The sequence below is a fragment of the Triticum urartu genome, chromosome 7, assembly GCF_003073215.2.
Source record: "Triticum urartu cultivar G1812 chromosome 7, Tu2.1, whole genome shotgun sequence".
In the NCBI taxonomy this organism is placed as follows: Eukaryota; Viridiplantae; Streptophyta; class Magnoliopsida; order Poales; family Poaceae; genus Triticum; species Triticum urartu.
The window spans coordinates 59,948,599-59,968,435 of NC_053028.1; the positions used below are offsets into that span (position 1 = coordinate 59,948,599).

At 46.8% G+C, this 19,837-nt stretch overlaps 1 protein-coding gene across 1 annotated transcript; it reads left to right on the top strand.

Moving 5' to 3' along the window:
- The first annotated feature begins 1,609 nt into the window (after nt 1-1,609).
- Nucleotides 1,610-4,045, top strand: LOC125518344. The gene is made up of 3 exons (XM_048683214.1): nt 1,610-1,760; nt 2,873-3,607; nt 3,728-4,045. The coding sequence occupies exons 2-3, from the start codon at nt 2,879-2,881 to the stop codon at nt 4,043-4,045; spliced, it is 1,047 nt and encodes a 348-aa protein (XP_048539171.1). The 5' UTR covers nt 1,610-1,760; nt 2,873-2,878.
- The last annotated feature ends 15,792 nt before the right edge of the window (nt 4,046-19,837 follow it).

A 19,837-nucleotide genomic window follows, 5' to 3' on the forward strand; every position in this document is an offset into this window, starting at 1 on the left:
GGCTTCCTGAAGATGGAATAACGTTCTTCCTGCCTAGCCCCCTCTCGGTGCTACGTATAGCGTCCTTGGAGAGTGTGTGGAGGTGCGTCCCCAGCGGATCTTGTGGGATTCGGTCGGTATTTGTCTTCGGTGGATCTATTTGGATTCGGCCTTCGTTTGTGTGTGTTCGTGTGCCTTCAGGTTGGATCCTTCTGATATACACTTGTCTTCATAGACGACGGTTGTTGTCCCGGTGTGCTGGTCGTTTAGGGTCTTACCATGGTGATTTCCCGACTGTCTACTACAATAAGGCTTGCCCGACTCTGGTGAGGGAGTGGCGATGACGGCAGCGCGCCTTCGGCTCGCTCCAGTGCTTGGAGTCATCGCCAGGTGGTCTATTCTTGCGTTCTTTGTACATGATGTTTTATAGAAATTGGAATTTTTCTTGCAACAAAAAATGACACGTAATCCTAGAAATTATTTTTTAGTCTTTTTTTAGAATCAATTTTAGTCTAATCCCACAAATTAATAATGACCAACAATGATATTAATTCTCCTTGAATAAGACCCAAGTTGTCCCAGTGGGCCGCCCTTGCCCATTCCCCCTCTCTAGTAACCGAAGAACTTAAAAACTGCAGCGACCATTTGTCGCTTTAAGTGACGCGAGAGGGCAACTTTCGCTGAAGGTTTTCCTCCACCTACGTCGTATTGGGCCGGCCCACTCGCCAGCACGTATAGATTAAAAATTCAAGAGATGAAATGGGTGAACAACGATTCGATCCCTGGCCTGCAAGCAGTTCGATTGGTGCTTCTACTTGAGGCTATTTCGAGCCTTTTTTTTCTGTTTTTCCTTTTGTTTCTTTTATTTTTTATTCTTTCTTGCATTTTATTTCTTCATCTTTGGTTTTTTGCCTTTTGTTTCTTCTCCATTTTTTCTTTGGTTTTTTGTTTTCTTCTCCATGTTTTGTTTTTCTTTTGTTTTTTCTTATGTTTGTTTTCGTTTTCACTCTACATTTTCGTATGTTTCATAAACATTTTTTAGTAAGTGATCAACATTTTTTGTGTACACGTTCAACATTGTCCAAACTCTTATTCAATATTTTTCAAATAATTATTCAACATTTTTAAAATACTTGTTCAAAATTTTAGTACTTATTCAACATTTTTCAAATACTTGTTTCACATTTTTCAAATACTTATTCAACATTTTGAATACTTAGTCAACATGTCAAATACTTGTTCAACATTTTTCGAATACTCGTTCAACAATTTTTAGTACTTATTAAACATTTGTCAAATACTTTTTAAACATTTTTAACTCTTATTCAAAAATTTCCAAAACTTGTTGAACACATTTCAAATACCTATTAACATTTTTTTAATGCTTATTCAACATTTTTCAGATATTTTTAAACATTTCTAATATGTGTTTTTGAAGAGTGTTTTTTGCATATATATGTAGAATTTTTTAAAGTATAAAGAAAGGTACAAAAATAAAGGAAAAAAACAAGAACAGAAAAAAGGAAAGAAAAAGGCTGCAGCCTCCTGCGCGGCTGGGCCGGCCCATCTGGGCTCCCCACAGCACGAGGCTTTGCCCCTGTGCTCGCTTAAAGCGAGACATAGGGGCGCCCCTAAAATACCCCAAACTCTCACCGCCGATCCCAATCCCTACCTCACCGCCGATGTGAGCCACGCCGGAGATTCCCAAGCCGCGGGCGCTTCCTGCCGCCGAATCGATTCCCTCGCAGGCGAGGCCACTAGGAGGACCTCAGGAGTAAGCTGTAAGCCCTAGCTCCTCTACCATTTCTAGTCAGGGCTCAGGGGTTAATTTAGTTGGTTGGGCGGATCGACGCTGTACCTGCCCAACGTTGTCTCCTCCAGTAGATCCGTGCTTGGAGACGGAAATTTTACCTGCTGTAGACCACAAATGCTTAGGAATATGTGCCTCCGATGAGCACCGGCGTAAGTTTCGCCGTGCCCTGAAAACAAATAGCATCTCTTTTGCAGATTTCCACTTAATTTGCCTAACCAAATTACTAGTATTCCTTTTCTTTTGGTCTGAGAAATCATGTTTAGGGATATGTACTTGGTTCAGATGTACACCTATCACGGTTTCAGCATGGCACCCCTCTTTTTCAAATTGCTCTTTACCTGACCAACATTTGTTTTTTTTAGTTCATCTACACTTGCTAACAGAGTCTTGATCTGATGTAAAGTAAAATATTCAGTGATATACTTGGCTTCTGATGGAATGCGCAGGCATTGTTTCAGTTTCAGTCTGTAATTGAATAAGATGGTAGTTCTTTTTCTCTACATATTTTACTTGACAGAATGCCCTCCTCTGCTTTTTCTTCTATACACAAAACTTACATGCACTGTGTGCTGTAACTGATCATTAACACTGGGACATTGCAAATTAGAATTGGGAAAATGATTACTTCAAAATTGGTATACTCATGCTGCTTCTGTGGCGTTTCTAGTTTGAGGAAAAGGAATCAAAGGGTTATCTTTTGTGTCATAGTCGTACATCTCATTATCTAGAAAAATAGTGCTTAGTACTGTCTAATCTTAGTTTGCAGACTTGCAGTTATGACTTACGATGAAAAGTAAATAGTGCTAGTGTGCTGTCTACTGCAGCTGTTAATAACAAGTGCAAGAAGCATAAATGTGTAGTGCAAGGCTAGTATTGCGATGTAGTATCACTAGTTCATTTTTGTGTGATGGATTTATGGTTCCCCTGCATCTTCATATTTTGATAATAGCCTGAACTTCTTCAGCTTTCTTATAAAATTGAGCTGATGACCTTTGGTCTTAGAATGGTACAAGAAGCATATGTATTGCTAGTTGCAGTTCTTATTCTGTTTAACTATGAACCCTATGTCTTCGCTTGTAGACTTGTATGATGGAGGCTGCAATGTATCGCCATTGGTCAGATCTTCAGCCGGAACTCCTGGGCCTTGTTCTCAAGCACCTGCCCTCCCTGTCTGACCGTGTTCGTCTAAGAGCAGTCTGTCGCACCTGGCGCTCTAATAGTATGTTGCAGCCCCTTCCTCTGCCATTCCCGTGGCTCACCCTCCCAGACGGTACTTTCCTCAGCATTCCAGGCAGTGAAATTCACCGCATACCTGTACCAGAAGGTGCTTGTTGCCAAGGCTCCATTGACAACTGGCTATTCCTCATTGACAATGGTAATGTGTGCTCATTGATGAATCCTTTCTCCAAGACTGCATTAGAGCTTCCTAATCTAGTGGCTGTTTGGGAGCGTGAGATACGTTACCACTCTGACCGTAAACCAATTTTCTATAAGTTGGTGGTGCCCTCTCCCCTGGACTCATCACCTCATTCCCCTGTCGTTGCACTAATCATGGACGATGGTTGTTTCCATACACTCTGTATTAGCCAGCCACCGATCGCCACTGGCTCGCTCAGAGATAATAAGGATCCACGACTGTTCCTCAGTGATGTTGTATTCTTCAACGGGAAGTTGTACGCATGGGGTCGCTTCGGCCAGCTATTCATCGTTGATTTGGACAATGACCGTACCATTTCATCCATCAGCTGCATAATTGACTCTTTGGGTGATATAGGTGGAACACCTCAAGATTTGTCCATAGCAGAGGAGTACATGGTAAAACCGTATCTCATTGAATGTGGGGGTAAACTGTTGCTGGTGGCAAGATGGTTTCGCTGCACGCCACGTTCGACAAGCTACGATGTCTTTGAACATAAGCGTACTGCCGTGTTTCAGGTCTTTGAGGCAGACCTGCACACCAGCCCCGGTCGATGGAGAAAGGCCACTGAGTTGGGTGGCCATGCGCTCTTTCTTGGCCAACATGGCTCCAAGTGCCTGCCTGCTGTGGAATGCAGTGGATACCATGAGGATTGCATCTACTTCATGTGTGACTATGTCTGGCCGACCTCTTCTGCGAATCCTCTTTGCGACTCTGGTGTGTACAGCATGAGGGATGGCACAATCACGCCATTGATGTCAGAGGCAGCAGCAGCACCGCTGCAGCGTGTTGGACAGTGGCGGCCCACATGGTTCTTCCCTCCTCAAGCTGTGTGATCAATCCATCAGGTTTTGTTCTGTTGTTTTGGAGATTCTCAGCACATATATGCCTCCCTTGTTCTGCTGAAGCCCTGTCATCCCACCCAGCCTGGGTGCTTCTCATGACTTTTACCATAGCAATCTGCTACTGTGTTATCTTTTTTACCATGATTGTGTACACATCAAAAGTCTTGTGGATGATCTTATATGGGATGTGTATTTGAATGCGCAGTCTTCATGATAGCAACTTGTGAGCTTGTGTCATGTACTTGAACAAACTTTTTCTTTTTGCCCTGAAGCTGAAACAAACTTGGGAGGCCCATTAGCCCTGAATCAGGATCACTGTGATACCAAGTTTTGCTCTGAACTATGATCATCCTGCAACTGAGATAAATAAATCAGGATCGTGCACACAAGTGGTCAAATTGTCTGCTTAAGAAGTGAAGGTTCAGTTTTGGTCTCAGATAAGATAAATTATAATGTTACAAATAATTCCATACAGATGTATTAAATATTATCTTCAACTTTCTGATCATAATATTTCTTTTATAAATTTTATGAGTGAAGAGATTGTGAAGTTTGACATACATTTTGGGAGAACATTTTTGATTAGACGAAATATAGCCGCGTGTTTTTCTAGGGGTGCAAACTAGATGAGTTTGGCCGAGCTTGTTGTATAAAACGAGGGAGTCCAATTTGACTCGAGCTGCAGAGTATGTTTATACCCAGCTTTTAAAATCGCGAGATGCTTTAGCTAGAAAAAGAAAACTTAAACATCTCAATAGTGTTGACAATGTGATTGCCTAAAAATTTGGAGATTACTAGATGATACAACGCGCATTGCTGCGGGAATTTGTAGCATCGTATAGGAGAAGGATTTAGTAAGTGAGTAAACTGTAAACCGTGAAAAAAAATCCTTCAAAAAGTTATGAGAGGCTTCAAAATTTTAATTGATAAAGAAGGTTAGCTTGTTGGTTTCAAAAAGTTTTCATAGTACCAAAGTAGTGAACTTTTTGTCAGATTATCAACGAAGATTGAACCAATGAATGATGATGCATATGACAATTCTTAGTTGAATATGCTGGAACAGACAGACCTATTATGAAGATTAAAAAGGTGAATTAGCTATTTTTACTTGAACACGCTGAAAGAGATAGCCTTATATGGAGAACAAAAGGGTTATCTAAGGTGACTGAGTGAAATTCTGAAGACGTACATTTCACAGAACTGAAAATGTGTCGCATCAACTAACCTCGTCCATTCTTATCTGACAAATACAATTGTTCTTTTCAGGAGAATACATAATAGTACATCCAATAGGGACTACTAAATATTGAACTGGTTCGAAGCACCATAACTAAGAAAAACACATGTTAAATGTTGCAGATCTTCACAAACTGAGGAAAAAAGTTAAGACTGAAAAATACCAGTTCTTGACTTCTTGTGTAATCTCTACTTGGATCGTTAACCATATACTACATCCTAAGATCAATTTAGGCGGATTCAATATTCGCTGGGCATAAAGACCATTCATGATATAGCAATATATTGATTCTACATAATAAGAATCAGTTTGCGCTAGCCCCATCGGACATAATCTATTAAAAAATGTAGTAGCACATACGTGATACCTTCATTCAACTATGTGTGTTGGTGATTCCTGTCTATAAAGAATCCAATCTCATCATAAGAATTCATATGACCGAACAAAAGGAAATCATTGATATGCTCCAGCGCCATATGACATGAAAGCATCAGTTGAAAATGTGGAGAACATGCCAGGAAATTTATTTGGATCCATCTGCAGCAATGGCCTTCCTGCAAATGGCACATGACAAAGAGTAAAATTTCACGAAAATCTAGTTATGTAGATCTACATCCAACCTGACTGAGAAAATGGAGATGGCAGATCAAGATGAGCGACATGACTGGCTCAGGTATCATTCATCGTCTAGTTTGAGTTAGATAAACATATGCGTGCGGCAGCCTATAATCTGTTGCAAAAATAAAATAAAATCAAGTGTTCTTCATTGTTGTATCCAATTGATTGCAGATTGAAAGACACTTACCACTTCTTCCAATTAAATCCAAACACCATGAATCTGATACATCAACAAATTGAACGGGTAGGAAGCAAGAGTCAATAAGAATCCCAAATTATGCAAGATGGTTGAACACCTAATAAAGATGAAGGTGTACATGTAGAGTGATTCGGATTTGCCGATCAGGTGGCTGCGTGGTGGCACCGTGGCGGCGGCGAGGGCTCCAGTTTTGTCCGCCCAACACACTTGGTGCCTGAAGGAGAAGGGGATGAGCCATGGTAGAGGCTTGAACTCACTTTCAGGAAGACGTACCATAGAGTTTTTCAGATTCCCAAGCAGACGTCCTGTAGGTGCGGTGGTGGCAGCCAGGTCTCCAATTTTTCCCATCTAGACACTGGACGGAGATGAGCATCGACGAAGGAGGCTTCAACTCGGTTTGACTTCCCAGAGCAAACATTAACAAATCTGGATAGGAGTTTGGACACCCAGCTATTGATAGTACTGATGCAAATAGAGAAGATCGGGAGGGAGAAGAAAATCTACCAGATTCGTCTAGAAAATAGCATGGGAGACAATATGAATTAAACTTGTGTACCGCGGCCTGATGGGATTGCTTGCCGCCGCTGCCGGCTTCTTTTGCCCCAGATGGTTCGTGGCTGTCTGTGCGAGGAGGGGCCGTACCAGGGCAACGCCTGCGCACAGGCTTCCTCAGTTGCGCGGGATGGCCGCATCAGGCGCGTCCGGAGCGTCCGGCGTGAGAGGCCCGGAGCAGAGCGTCCGACTGGAATCGGGGCCGCGACGGCGATGGCCGCGTCTGGTGCATCTGAGGACGCCATCTGGCGAGGAAGGACCGGAACAGAGCAGCTCGTCCGAGGCCGCCGGCGGAAGGAGGGCCCGGAGCAGAACAACGGCGCGCGCACAGACTGATTTGGCTGCACCGGGATTGCGGCATCGATCACTCCTTCCACGGGAAAAAGGTTGATGGGAATCCAACGCGAGCGCCATAGCTAAGAGCTCGAACGTGCTTACAATCAGGAAGGGCCTTGGTGCGGTGCGGGAGGAAGTGCCTTGGTGCGAAGTACTATGTATAGTGCGAAGGTATTGGAGGGACGGGGAGATTGTAAAACGGAGGGGTGGATGATTGCTCACATCCCCCATCCGTTTCATGTGCGTTTGTGGTGGGGAGACCGGGAATGGCAGAAGAATAGGAGAAGATGAGCAGTCGGGGAAATTAAGGCCTGGAGACATGCGCAGTTGGCGGGTGGCTGGGAAAAAACTGACGGCAGACGTGGCACTGTGATAGGTGGATATGCTTTACTGAATGATGACGTGGCATAAAGCCGATGTGGACAGTGTGCATGTTGAGAAAATTGATAATAGTGGGGATCAACTTCTTAAGAATGTTAGATTTGTGTTTCCATGTTAAACACTAAAAAGTCTAATTTATGTTAATAGGTGATGATTTTTTATTCCAAGCATAGGATGTAAAAAATATTGTAAATTTTGTTCTATTTATTACTCCATATAATAACATGATAAAATGGTACCCTAAAAAAACGTACTAATTTTTTCAGCTGGGCCGTATCGATGGAGGATTGAGGTCCCTTTTTCAGCTGGGCCGTGAGGCTTCGTTGGACTGGGTGGGCCAGTATAATTCGGCCAGGCTTCGGTACACGGAGTCACGGACGACTTTAGTCAGGAAAGATTGTCTCAAAAAAAAAGTCAGGAAAGATCGATCGATCATGCTTGCCTTGAAAAAAAGAGGAGTTTTAAAAAAGAAGAGAAAGACTAAAAAAAAGCCTAAAAAGGGAATGATCGATCCCGCGTGGCGATTGTGGGAAGAGCTTGACGAAAAGAAGTTGCACAGGGCCGTGATAGGAGAAATTATTTATGCAAAAACGTCTTAAGAGAGATTATTTATGCACAATCATTTTGTTATTGTGAATAAATACAAAAATGTCCATCCAATCCAATTTAATCGCAGCTGTACTAGAGTTGTGTCAATTTTTTTTATTAGAGGGAGTAGTTCTTCTCTACATTTGAGCATCATTATTCTCGTGAATCAACCTATGGTTGGATGGTTAGAGGGACTGTGGTATCCTCAGCCCACCAGGGTTTAAATCCTGGTGCTCGCATTTATTTCTGGATTTATTTCAGAATTTCCGGCGATGCGCATTCAGTGGGAGGAGACGTTCCCGTCGACGACGAGGCGCCTACGGTGACTTTATAAATCTCAAGATGATATGCCAGCTTAGTCATTCAAAGATTCTCATATGGATAGGGTGTGCGTGTGTGTGTTCATAGAGGTGAATGTATGCACGTGTATATGAGCGTTTGTGTCTATACTGATGTTCAAAAAATAAAAAAGCATCATTATTCTCTTCCTATGCGGACTACTATCCGTCTGTGCAAAAATTTAGTGGTTATAAGGGCCTCTTCTGAATCTCTCTATCTCCCGATTTCACAAATTACTAGAGAAAAGTCACCCCGAACGATTTAGCTTTTGAAAACTTAGGGCCTGTTCGGTAACTCTCCAACTCCTCGCTCCTTTAACTTCGAACCTGGAATTGGGCCAAACGGGGAAACTTCCGGAGTTGTGAATGAGAAGCTGGTGATGATTCTAGTGCAAAATTCGAGGAGTCGAGGAGCTGGAAAAAGCAAGCTCCACCAAAACAGCGAAGCAGGAGTTGTAGATAATTACCGAGTTGTGCCACCGCCAAGTGAGACTTGCATACCGATTCGGTCCATCCTTTTCTCTCGCGTACCGACCATTCGCCTTGGCTGGGCTATATCCAAGACAAATCGGCTACCAGCCCAGGCTAGAGGAAACAAATGAGAAGTTGTCCACCCGAACGATCGTTAGCTCCAGATATTTTAAAAAGAAGCTGGCGGCTGGTTGATGGCTGAGGAGTTGAGGAGTTCATGAAGCAATACAATATTCAACGTACAAATTATGATGTTTTTTGTCGTTCATTCTATACTCATCATTTCTCAATAAGATTCTTCCGAAGATCATCATATGCTGCGGGATATCAAATGTCATGATAGGAGGCAACAAAATGAGCCATCCTTTCAGCCCTCCGTCGCACTCGCACAAGATGTCCCAAGAGCTCATACTGAGAGTAGTCTACATCGTGACCACGCTCATTCTCGATGATCATGTTATGCATGATCACACAAGCGTGCATGATGTACCAAAGCATTTTTTGATCCCAAAATCTAGCCGATCCTCTCACAATAGAAAATTGAGCTTGCAAAATCCCAAAAACTCTCTCCACATCTTTTTTAGCCGCCGCCTGAGCATTGTGAAAATTAAGATTTTTCTTACCTTCCGGCTTTTTCAACGGCTTCACAAAGGTTTGCCACTTTGGATAGATGACATCCGCTAGATAATAGCCATAGTTGTATGTACGATCATTTGCTACAAACTGCACCGGTGGCAAATCACCATTTGCAATCTTATTCATCAGTGGTGACCGGTTGACAATATTGATGTCATTCAAAGATCCATGCATTCCAAAGAATGCATGTCAAATCCAAGTCTTTTGAGCGGTCACCGCTTCAAGGATTATAGTGAAACCTTTTTTTTGGCCGTGGAATTGCCCATGCCATGCCTTTGGACAATTTTTCCAACTCCAATGCATGCAATCTATTGAGCCAAGCATACCAGGAAAGCCGCGAGCTTTGTTCATCTCCAATAGCCTTGCGGCGTCTTCAGCATTGTGAGATCTCAAATACTCCTGGCCAAACACTTGCACAATTCCGACTGCGAAGCGCTTGACACACATGATGGCTTGACTCTCACCCATAGCCAAGTGATCATCAACTAAATCAGTCGGGATACCGTATGCCAACATACGTAAAGCAGCTGTCACCTTCTGAAAGGTGCTATGCCCGAGCTCTCCGGCGGCATTCCTCCGTTGTTGAAAAAAATCTGTCATGGCTCGCTAGTTTCTCTGCAATGCGCCTAAACAACTCGGTGCTCATCCTAAACCGGCGACGAAAATACGACTCGGGGTATGTGGGATTCTCTACAAAATAATGCCTGATCAATCTGTTGTGGGCATTGATCCTATCCCTCCAAATTTTCTATCGACCCACAACCGAACTACCGTGCTTCGGTTTTTTATTGATGTGCATAGCTAGGATCATTGCAAGATCCTCCTCCTCTTCCATATGAAATTCTTCTTCGGAAGAATCATACTATGCTATTAAAACTAAAATCAACATGCACCAAATTCATGAAGTTTGAGCAATACATATCTTGCAGGCATTTTATCGAACACCTTGTGGGCGTCGAGCGGCAGCGAGCGCCCGGGCGCTGTTCGTCGGAGGACGGATGCGCGCGAGGGGCGGCGGTGACTAGAGGGGGCGGAGGAAGCCGCCGCGGCGCGGGGATAGGTCGGGGAAGCGCCGGAACAGTCGCCGGGTGGCGCGGGCGGCGGCGGCGCCGCGACTGGAGGGGGGTGAGTTGTGAGCGAGCGCGTGAGAGTCCAGCGCGCGGGAGCGGGCGCAGCAAATAAGCGGCGCGTGATGGAGTTTCGGCCCGCGTGCCGAACTAGATATGCCGCGCGCGCGGTTTTTGCACGCCCGCTGGAGCCACTATACCGGTTGCGCGCGCGCTAAAATGGGCAATTGCGGTGTGGCGCTTGTTTGGCGTGGCTGTTGGAGATGCTCTAAGATGGGCCGGCAGTGCAATTTTGTGAAGCAAGGGTTTCCCAGCTCCACATTTTTAAGAATCTGGAGTTCCTCTTATTTACAAGCAGATTGCCACCGCTTAAGAAAACGGTTCGATCCCCTGTCTCCCTCATACACGCACGAACAGCTAGGTCCCCTCTCCCTCTCGAATCCCTAGCGCTGCCATCCCGCCGCCACGCCTGGCACAGCCCGTCCCCGGCCGATTCCTATCCTAGGCCAACAGATCCGGCCTTCCTAGCGATTTCCTCGCCGGTTCCCGTCCTCACCGCCGCAAGTACTACCCTCAACGAGGAGTAGCGCCACCATAGGAAGGACGAGGTCACCCCCACGCATTGACGCCCGAGAACACCCCCCCCCCCGCCCGCCCCATGAGCAAGGAGGATCGTCCCAACGACCAAGCCCCATGGCCCAAACCGCAAGGCGATCTCCTCCATCCTTCTTCCTCTCGATGGTGTACCCATGGTTGTTCGTACTGTTAATGGAAACTGCAAAAAAAGTTCAAATATGACTGTGCTGTTTCTGTTTTTATTCGGTCTGTGTGCAGTTTGGCCTAAAATGGGCTCCTTCCAGCGTGCCCAAGGTGGCAACAAGTAGGCCTTTAGCGCCCCAGCTGGGCTTCCAGCTCAACCAGGCGCTAGGGGGAAGTTGCCTGCGTCTAGAACGTTTTCCAGATCGCTGGAAGAAGCGAGAAGCCACGTTAGAAGCCAGCTATGAGAAGTTTTAGAGAAGCTAGGAAATTTCAGAACAGGCCCTTAGAGCATCTCCAACAGCCATGCTAAACAAGCGTCGCGCCGCAAATTTTTCCATTTTAGCGCGCGCAACCTATAGACAAGCTCCAGCGGGCGCGCAATAACCGGGCACGCGGCATATGTAGTTGGGCGCGCGGTCCGAATCGCCAACTCGCGCTGTGTATTTGGGGCGCCCTCTTCCGCGTGCGGCACACACGAGTGCTCGCGCCGCACTCTCTCCTCCCCACCACCTTCGCCCCGCGCGCACCGGTGCCGGCGAACTTGACCCAATGGACGCACGCGCCGGCACCCCGCTCACCCCATCCTACAGTCGTGACCCCTCCTCCGCCGTCGCCGCCGCCGGAAACCCTAGCGCGGGGAGCGTTGGCCTCACCACCGCCGGATCTCCTCTGAGCATCGGCCTCGCGCGCAGCCTCTTCATGCCGCCGCGGATGACCACGGCGGCGGGTGGCGTCGCGCCGGCGCCGCCCCGTGCCGCCCCCCTCCCTCGAAGCTCCCCAATGTGGCGCGGCCGAAGAAGGGCAAGACATCCGCGAAGAAGAACAAGGCGGCGGACGGCTCCAGCACCTCAAAGGCGAGGAGAAAGAAGCTTGCAGGGCGTGTGACAGCGCGGCGGCTACCGAAGCGCTGGCGAGCTCACTCGTTGAGCCGGCGGCCGATGCGCACAACATGTTCGACGATATGCCCCAAAGGTAGAAAAAAATTCCAACTTTTCTTTTCTTGTTATTTTTTGAATGCATTCATATAGATAGCTTATTTGCATTGTTCTATATATTTTGTAGTCTCAACGATGATGCATACATGTCAACTATGGGTGTTGGCTCCAACAATTCACATTGGTCTCAAACCAATGGCATGCATTTCGAAGAGCATGAGTTCGAGGTGGACGAGGATGGTGAGGGCATTGTCGACGCATCGAAAGGAAGAGCGTGCAATTACACCAACGCCGATGACATCTTACTATGCAATACTTGGTTGCAAGTGTCGAGGGATCCATCCGTTGGAGGTGATCAAAGTAGAGATGCTTATTGGGGACGGATGAAAGAACACTTTGATGTTCGCAACATGAGTGGAATTGACCGCTCCGAGAGATCACTTCGGTCCCGGTGGTCGACAATCAACACGGATTGTCAAAGGTGGGCGGCCGCACAAAAGGCGGTTGACAAGTTGAACCCAAGTGGCACCAATGAGGACGATAGAGTAAGTGTCATTTCATCTATGTTCATCATACTTGTTGTTGGTGTTTGAAGTGCTAACTTGCTTTGTTTTCATGTAGTACAACATTGCACAAAACTTGTTCAAAGGAGAGGAGAAGAGAACCAAGAAGGGGAAGATCAAGAAAGGAAGGATATTTACCTTGCCTCATTGCTATGAAGTGTTGAAGGATGATGAGAAATGGAACAAGCGTGATGATTTGCATTTGAGCAAAAAACGCAAGCGAACAATTGAGTTGAATGATGATGATGAGGAGGAGGAGGATGCATCAAGTGACAACAAGAGAAGCCCCACACCCAACTCGGTTTCATACTCGAAGCCAAAACGACCGGATGGGTGCAAGAAAGACGCAAAAGAAAAGAAGAAGAGGAAAGGAGATGATGAGCTCAAAAATACTATGAAAGCTATTGTGAAGGCAAGAAAAGAAGCCAACGAGATGAGGAAATGGCAAGGAACCAAGATGCCGCGGCCGAGGAGAGGAGGGTGGCGGCCGAGGAGAGGAGGGTGGCGGCCGAGGACAGGAAGGTGGCTTTGGAGGAGAGTGTTAGAATAAATCCGAGACATACCGTCAATCATCCGAGGACCAAGCAATCACACAAGCACGACACCGAGATTTGTTAACGAGGTTCACTGATATGGCTACATCCCCGGGGCTTGACTATGGGCGCTCCTCCCCATGACACCGCTACAATACCGCACCCGGTCACCCTGGACACCGGCACAAGCCGCCGGCTTCCCCTGCGTTTCGGTGCTATTATGTTGGCATAGATTACATCATGTGTCTACCCTAACTATATAAGAGATGCCTAGGATACAGGTGTCGTATTAGGAGACGACTCCATATCCTATCTAAACACAATACTACTCAGAGTCCAACTGTAACCTATCGTGTACACTATATTCGAAACAACTCTAACATACAAATGAAATCTTACTATGCAATACTTGGTTGCAACTGTAACCTTGACGAATATACTCCACCACCCTGGATTTATCCATGTGTCAAACTTCCATGTACAATGGAATTGAGCTTATCCCATGAGAACCGCTGCTACTCCAAAAACTCCATATGACTCCACCTGCAACTTGTAGTCCCTTCTTTTTTGGACCACAGTCAACACTCGAGCAAAATTAAGTTCCTTGTTACTCTAGTTTGCGCTCCCAACTTTCAGAGTATCAGTCCAACATCATCACACACTGATCACTGACCTACGTGAAAAATGAACAACTCACGTATTGGGTGTCACAATAAGAGTTACCTGAACTCAACATCACCGCTCCTTTCTTGACCGCCTGTCTGAAACTTGAAGGAATTTCACCATTGCTTTTAGTCATCCCGAGTCAAATTCGCAGTTGTCTCATCACATGTATGACCACCAGAACCCTGGCCCGTCTCCATGTCCCGTGCACACCACACGCCTCGCCGCTATTACCGTGTCGAGTCTCCGCTGTCTAGGTTGAGTCTCAAGGGCCGCGACCCACACCATTCAACCCCCACTGCAGAGTACCACCGATCATCATCGACCGATGACGAGTTTCACGCTTTCATCCGATCACTGGGCTCCAGTTCATACTGCGTGTCACTCACTTTTCCCGCTGAAATAGGCTTCGACTCTATGAGCTCTTATGCTGTAGCCCCTCAATCAGCATCAAGTGAAGTCCTCCAGACTCCAGCTCCACCTTCAACATGACTCCATGGTAGATGATCAGTCCACCCTCGCGTCCCGTCGACTTCAAGCTCACATGCGTACGTCATCTTGAATCAATCAACCCCACGCCATAGTCCCGTCGAAGCCGCACAAGCCCTTGGGCATGTGCCACGTGTTTCCACGCCTAGAAGTCGGTCACCATGAGCATCACACTCCTATGACGCTGTCGTCGATCCCACCACCGTCTTCTGTACCAACCGACTTGCGTCGATCCGTCAGACTGCCTAGTCCGACCCAGCCAAACTCATTCGACTGTATGACACGCTCGAGGCCCCCAAATCGTTTTCCGCGAATTTCCATCCATCACATGATAATTTCATCTCAGCTGATATGACTTCCCGCAACGCCTTCAAACATCTCTATTGTGTCAACAAATCCGAGCTATCAACTCCAACCAAAAAACCTTTTGGTCTTCTCACGTAGCTCCCTTGACATAAATTTTTAATGCTGACTAGTTGCCTTTGCCTTGCGAACGCCTACTTTTTTTTGAGGATCAGCCAACGCCTACTCCTGATGGATACGTATCGCTTGACGGACCTTTCCCATTCGCTGACTGATTTACATGCCTATTCGTGTCATATAATATATATAGAGAGAATCGGTCTTCTTTTGTTTCCAAAACAAATCTACGCCCGCTACAGCCTCTAGCTTGCAACGCGCGAGAGTCACGCACGCACGTCACACGGCCAACTCTTTTTTTTAGCATCAGTACAGACACAAGCGCTCATATACACACGCATACACCCATCTTTATAAACGCACACACGCACACCCTATCTCTATGAACACCTTCAAGAGACTGAGCCTGCATATCATCTTGACATTTACGAAGTCACCATAGACGCCTCGTCGTCGACGGGAACGTCTCCTCCCACTAAAAGCATATCGCCGAAAATCCTGAAATAAATTCAGAAATAATGCGAGCATCAAGATTTGAACCCTGATGGGTTAGGGATACCACTGTCCACCTAACCAACTCAACCACAGGTTGATTCACGCCACACGGCCAACTCGGCCAGCCCGCCTGCTCCCTGTCCGTTGGGCCACGGCCTAGTAGCCCTGCCGGCTGCTGCGCAAACCGCACGCACGCGCTTGCGCCGCAGCCCTAGTGAGCGCTTTGCCTGCCTTGCTGCCCCGCATGACGCCGCCGCCGCACGTCTGGCCCGACGTACGTGCCATGCCTGTACGCTCGCCTGTCGATCCGCCCGATCGATCGCTGTATGCATGCTGCCTGCTACCTTGATCGCTTATATTCCGATGAAAATTGCAACCAACATCTGCGTCTCGATGTAACTCGCCGACAACAACACCCGTATTACAATCGTCTCCTGCAGATTTCCTATCGATATTTTCATCCTCCTTTCAATGATCCACGACCTCCGAACAACCTAGCTCATGATACCATTTGTTAAAATAAATCTGAGACATACTGTCAATCATTCGAAGACCAAGCAATCACACAAGCACAACATCGAGATTTGTTAACGAGGTTCATCGATATGGCTACATCTCCGGGTGTCCTTCCCATGACACCGCTACAATACCGCACCCGGTCGCTCTGAACACCGGCACAAGCCGCCGACTTCCCCTGCGTTCCAGTGCTATTATGTTAGCATAGGTTACATCGTGTGTCTACCCTCGCTATATAAAAGAGGCCTAGGATACAAGTGTCGTATTAGGAGACGACTCCATATCTTATCTAAACACAATACTACTCAGAGTCTAACTGTAACCTACCTTGTACACTATGTTCGACACAACTCTAACAGAGAGGAATGTGAGCAATGAGGAGCGAACTAGATTGTTGGAATGGGAGAAGCACTTGTTCTTTCTGGACACATCTATCCTCAATGAGGCGCAAAAGGAGTATGTCAATATTGCCCGTGAAGAAGTCTTAATCCAAAAAAGAGTCATGATTCGCGCAATGGGTGGCGGTGGCCTTGGCGCCATGGGTGGCGGTGGCCTTTACGCCATGGGAGGCATGGGTGGCTTCGGAGGTACCATGGGCGGTTTAGATGCCATGGGTGGTTTTGGAGCTACCATGAAGACCATGGGAGGCATGGGTGGCTTTGGAGCACCCCCGACGCTATGGCCGTCATGGGAGGCATGAGTTTTGCTTCTCTCATGGAAGGCATGGGTGCACCTTCGGCCGTCATGGGCGAAATGCCTTCCGGTGTGCCTCCTCACACACATTCCCATAAAGATGTCGTTGAAGATCTTGCCAACACCGTCGGAGCTTCACGTGGTGCGGTGCGCGATGAGGCGGAGGAAGAATCGTCTTCCAAAAATGAGGACGAAGACGAGGACGAGGCTTGATATGTCTTTCGTTTGTGTCATGAACTTGGTTTGCATTTTGAACTTGATTGAATGAACTTGTGGGCATGAATTTTTATTCATCAATTTGTTTGTGTGAAATTTATGTCATGTTCATTGCATTTTGAATGTTTGAAATCCATTTTATGTCTAAAATGCAATATATGCAATGCCCTGGCGAGTCGCAAGTGCTGTATTTTTTGCGCGTTGCTAGAGCGGCGCGCGCTGCATTTTAGCGCGCCCGTTGGAGCCAGCGCTGCCGGCCGCACAAAACCAAATAAAGGACACGCGGTAAAGTAGTTTTTAACGTGCGAGGTGTAGCGCGGTTGTTGGAGATGCTCTTAATCGTACAAACCTGTGAAGGAATTGTAGCAGGAGGCGCCACGTACGTATCCAGCCCTAGCAATCTCGATTCGTTGCTATAATAATAATTAAACAAAAAGCCCTAACGATCTTGATGGCCTCGTCTGGCTCTTGCCGCCGCCGCTCTCCATGGCAGGATCTCCCGGCAGAGCTGCTGGGCCTCGTGCTCCTGCGGCTGCCGTCGCACGCCGACCGCGTCCGCCTACCCGCCGTGTGCCGTGCGTGGCGCTCGGGCGCAAGGCTGCAGCACCCGCTGCCGCCGCTGCTCCCTCCCCGACGGCACCGTTCACCGCTTGCCCGTCCCGGACGATGTCTACTACGGAGTCTCGACCGGAGGTGCGCTCTTCCTCGTGCACGACGACCGCAGGTTCTCCCTGACGAGCCCTTCCTCCGGGGCGACCGTCACTCTCCCTGAGCCACCGTTATGGTTTCCAACAGATAAGATCAGCAAGGCGGTGGTGTCCGATCACCTCGTCGCCGTTCTGCGCGATTCAAGGGTCTCCGTCTATACTCGCGGCAGCAGGGACCTGCCATCATGCATGGAGCCGGCGCCGCCTGCATACAATTCCATCGCCGACATTGCACTCTTCCAAGGGAAGCTGTACGTCCTCACCCCGAGAAGAGGAGCTACATGTCCTGGACGCCGGCGCCGATCAGCAGATCACAAACGTCTGTTGCATACGCAAAATCCCGACCCTGGGCCATGGTTATTACGACCTCGACCATATATAGACGATGATGATTATGTCAGTCGGGACTACCTCATCGTGTCCGGCGATCAGCTACTGAGGGTAAAACAAATGATACGTATGCCATCGCTATATAAGCTATGGACGGGTGACACGCGGATAGATCTGCAACGGACTTACCGGTTCCATGTCTTCGAGGCCTCAGAACTGAGCTGCGGCCGTGGACGGTGGAGGGATGTCGGTATGTTGATGGGGCGTTCGCTCTTTGTTAGCCAAGGCTGCTCCGAGTCGGTCCCTGCCGCTGCTGGCACCGGAATTCGACAAGATTGCATTTACTTTCTGACCAAAGGTAGCATTATCACCATATCCAACCGGGACTGGCTTATGAAGTGGACTCGTGAGAATCCCTTTCTCGACTCTGGTGTCTACAACCAGACAGTAGCACCGCTGCCGTTGGAGACATCATCAGCGGCGTCCACGCTGGGGACTCGTGATGGTATGTGGCCTCCAGCTTGTTTTTTTCCAAAAACTTGAGTTACTTAGCTAGGCTGCTTATGATTGTGTCAAGCTACTTAAATGGTACTAGGAGTATTATACAGGATTTCCGGCCTGTCAGTTCGAATGATTTGAGATGAACTTTTTGTTTACCCATGCTACTTACACGCTTTTATTACTTAGTTTTCCAGTTTACAGACATCCGGTTGCATCCATTCCAATTGCACATGAACACGCACATGAGCTCTCTCACATTGCTCAACTTACTCTTATGCACACTAACATAAGAGATATGATTGATTTGTTTGGGGGGTGTATCCAGTAATCAGTTATTTTCCTAGCTTGCCTACACTCATATTTTCTCACCATTATTAGATCCATTGTTGAAGAAATCGTTCATTGGTAGCTACTCGGTTGGCTGGCGAGTAGAGGATTAGTAAGCTAATCAGCGAGTTAATCAATTAATCAGACGGTTTATCAGTGTAAGGGTTGTGAAATAGGTTGGAAGCGTTGAACCCTTTGTCTCGGGCCACATTGGTATATATTGGGCAAAAGCCTTGGCGTAGAAGTTGTGGAGAGATCGACCAGGGAGATCATTACAGGAGATATTGGAGAGATAAGAGAGATACGGGAGAGAGAAGAAGAGATAGAGCAGGAGTACAAGTTTAAACAAGCCCTATCTCTATACAACCTATTCTAACACTCCCCCTCAATCTGAACCTCAAGAAGCTTTGCCAAGGTTGAGATTGTATGTGAACTTTTCCAATCCTCTCATAGTGAGGGGTTTTGTAAACCCATCTGCAAGCTGATCTCCTGTAGGAATAAACTTGATCTCAAGCAACTTCCGAGCCACTCTTTCTCTAACAAAATGAAAGTCAACCTCAATGTGTTTTGTTCATGCATGAAAAGCAGGGTTAGCTGAGAGATAGGTTGCACCGATATTATCACACCATGGTCTTGCAGCCTGAGGAGCTTTAATACCAAGCTCATAGAGAAGTGTCTGAATCCATATTACTTCAGTTGTAGCATTAGCCAAGGCTTTATATTCAGCCTCTGTACTTGATCTCGAGACAATGGCATGTTTTCTTGCGCTCCATGACACAAGGTTTGTTCCAAGAAATACAGCAAACCCACATGTAGATCTTCTATCAGCACATCCTGCCCAGTCTGCATCTAAATATGCAGTTACAAGAAGAGAGGAAGACTTGGTAATGTGAAGTCCAAGACCTTCTGAGTACTTAAGATACCTTAGAATTCTCTTAACCGCAGTCCAATGAGTAGTTCTAGGTGCATGCAAGTATTAACATACCTTGTTTACTGAGTAGGAAATATCAGGACGAGTAAGGGTTAAATATTGCGAAGCACCTACAACACTCCTATAATTTGTTGCTTCCACTGGTTCAAGAGCTTCTCCACTTTCTATTGTGATCATTTCTGAGGTAGAAATTGGTGTATTGACCGGCTTGCAATTTTCCAAACCCACTCTTCTGAGAATATCAGTTGTGTATTTTTACTGTGAGAGAAGTATGCCATCTTT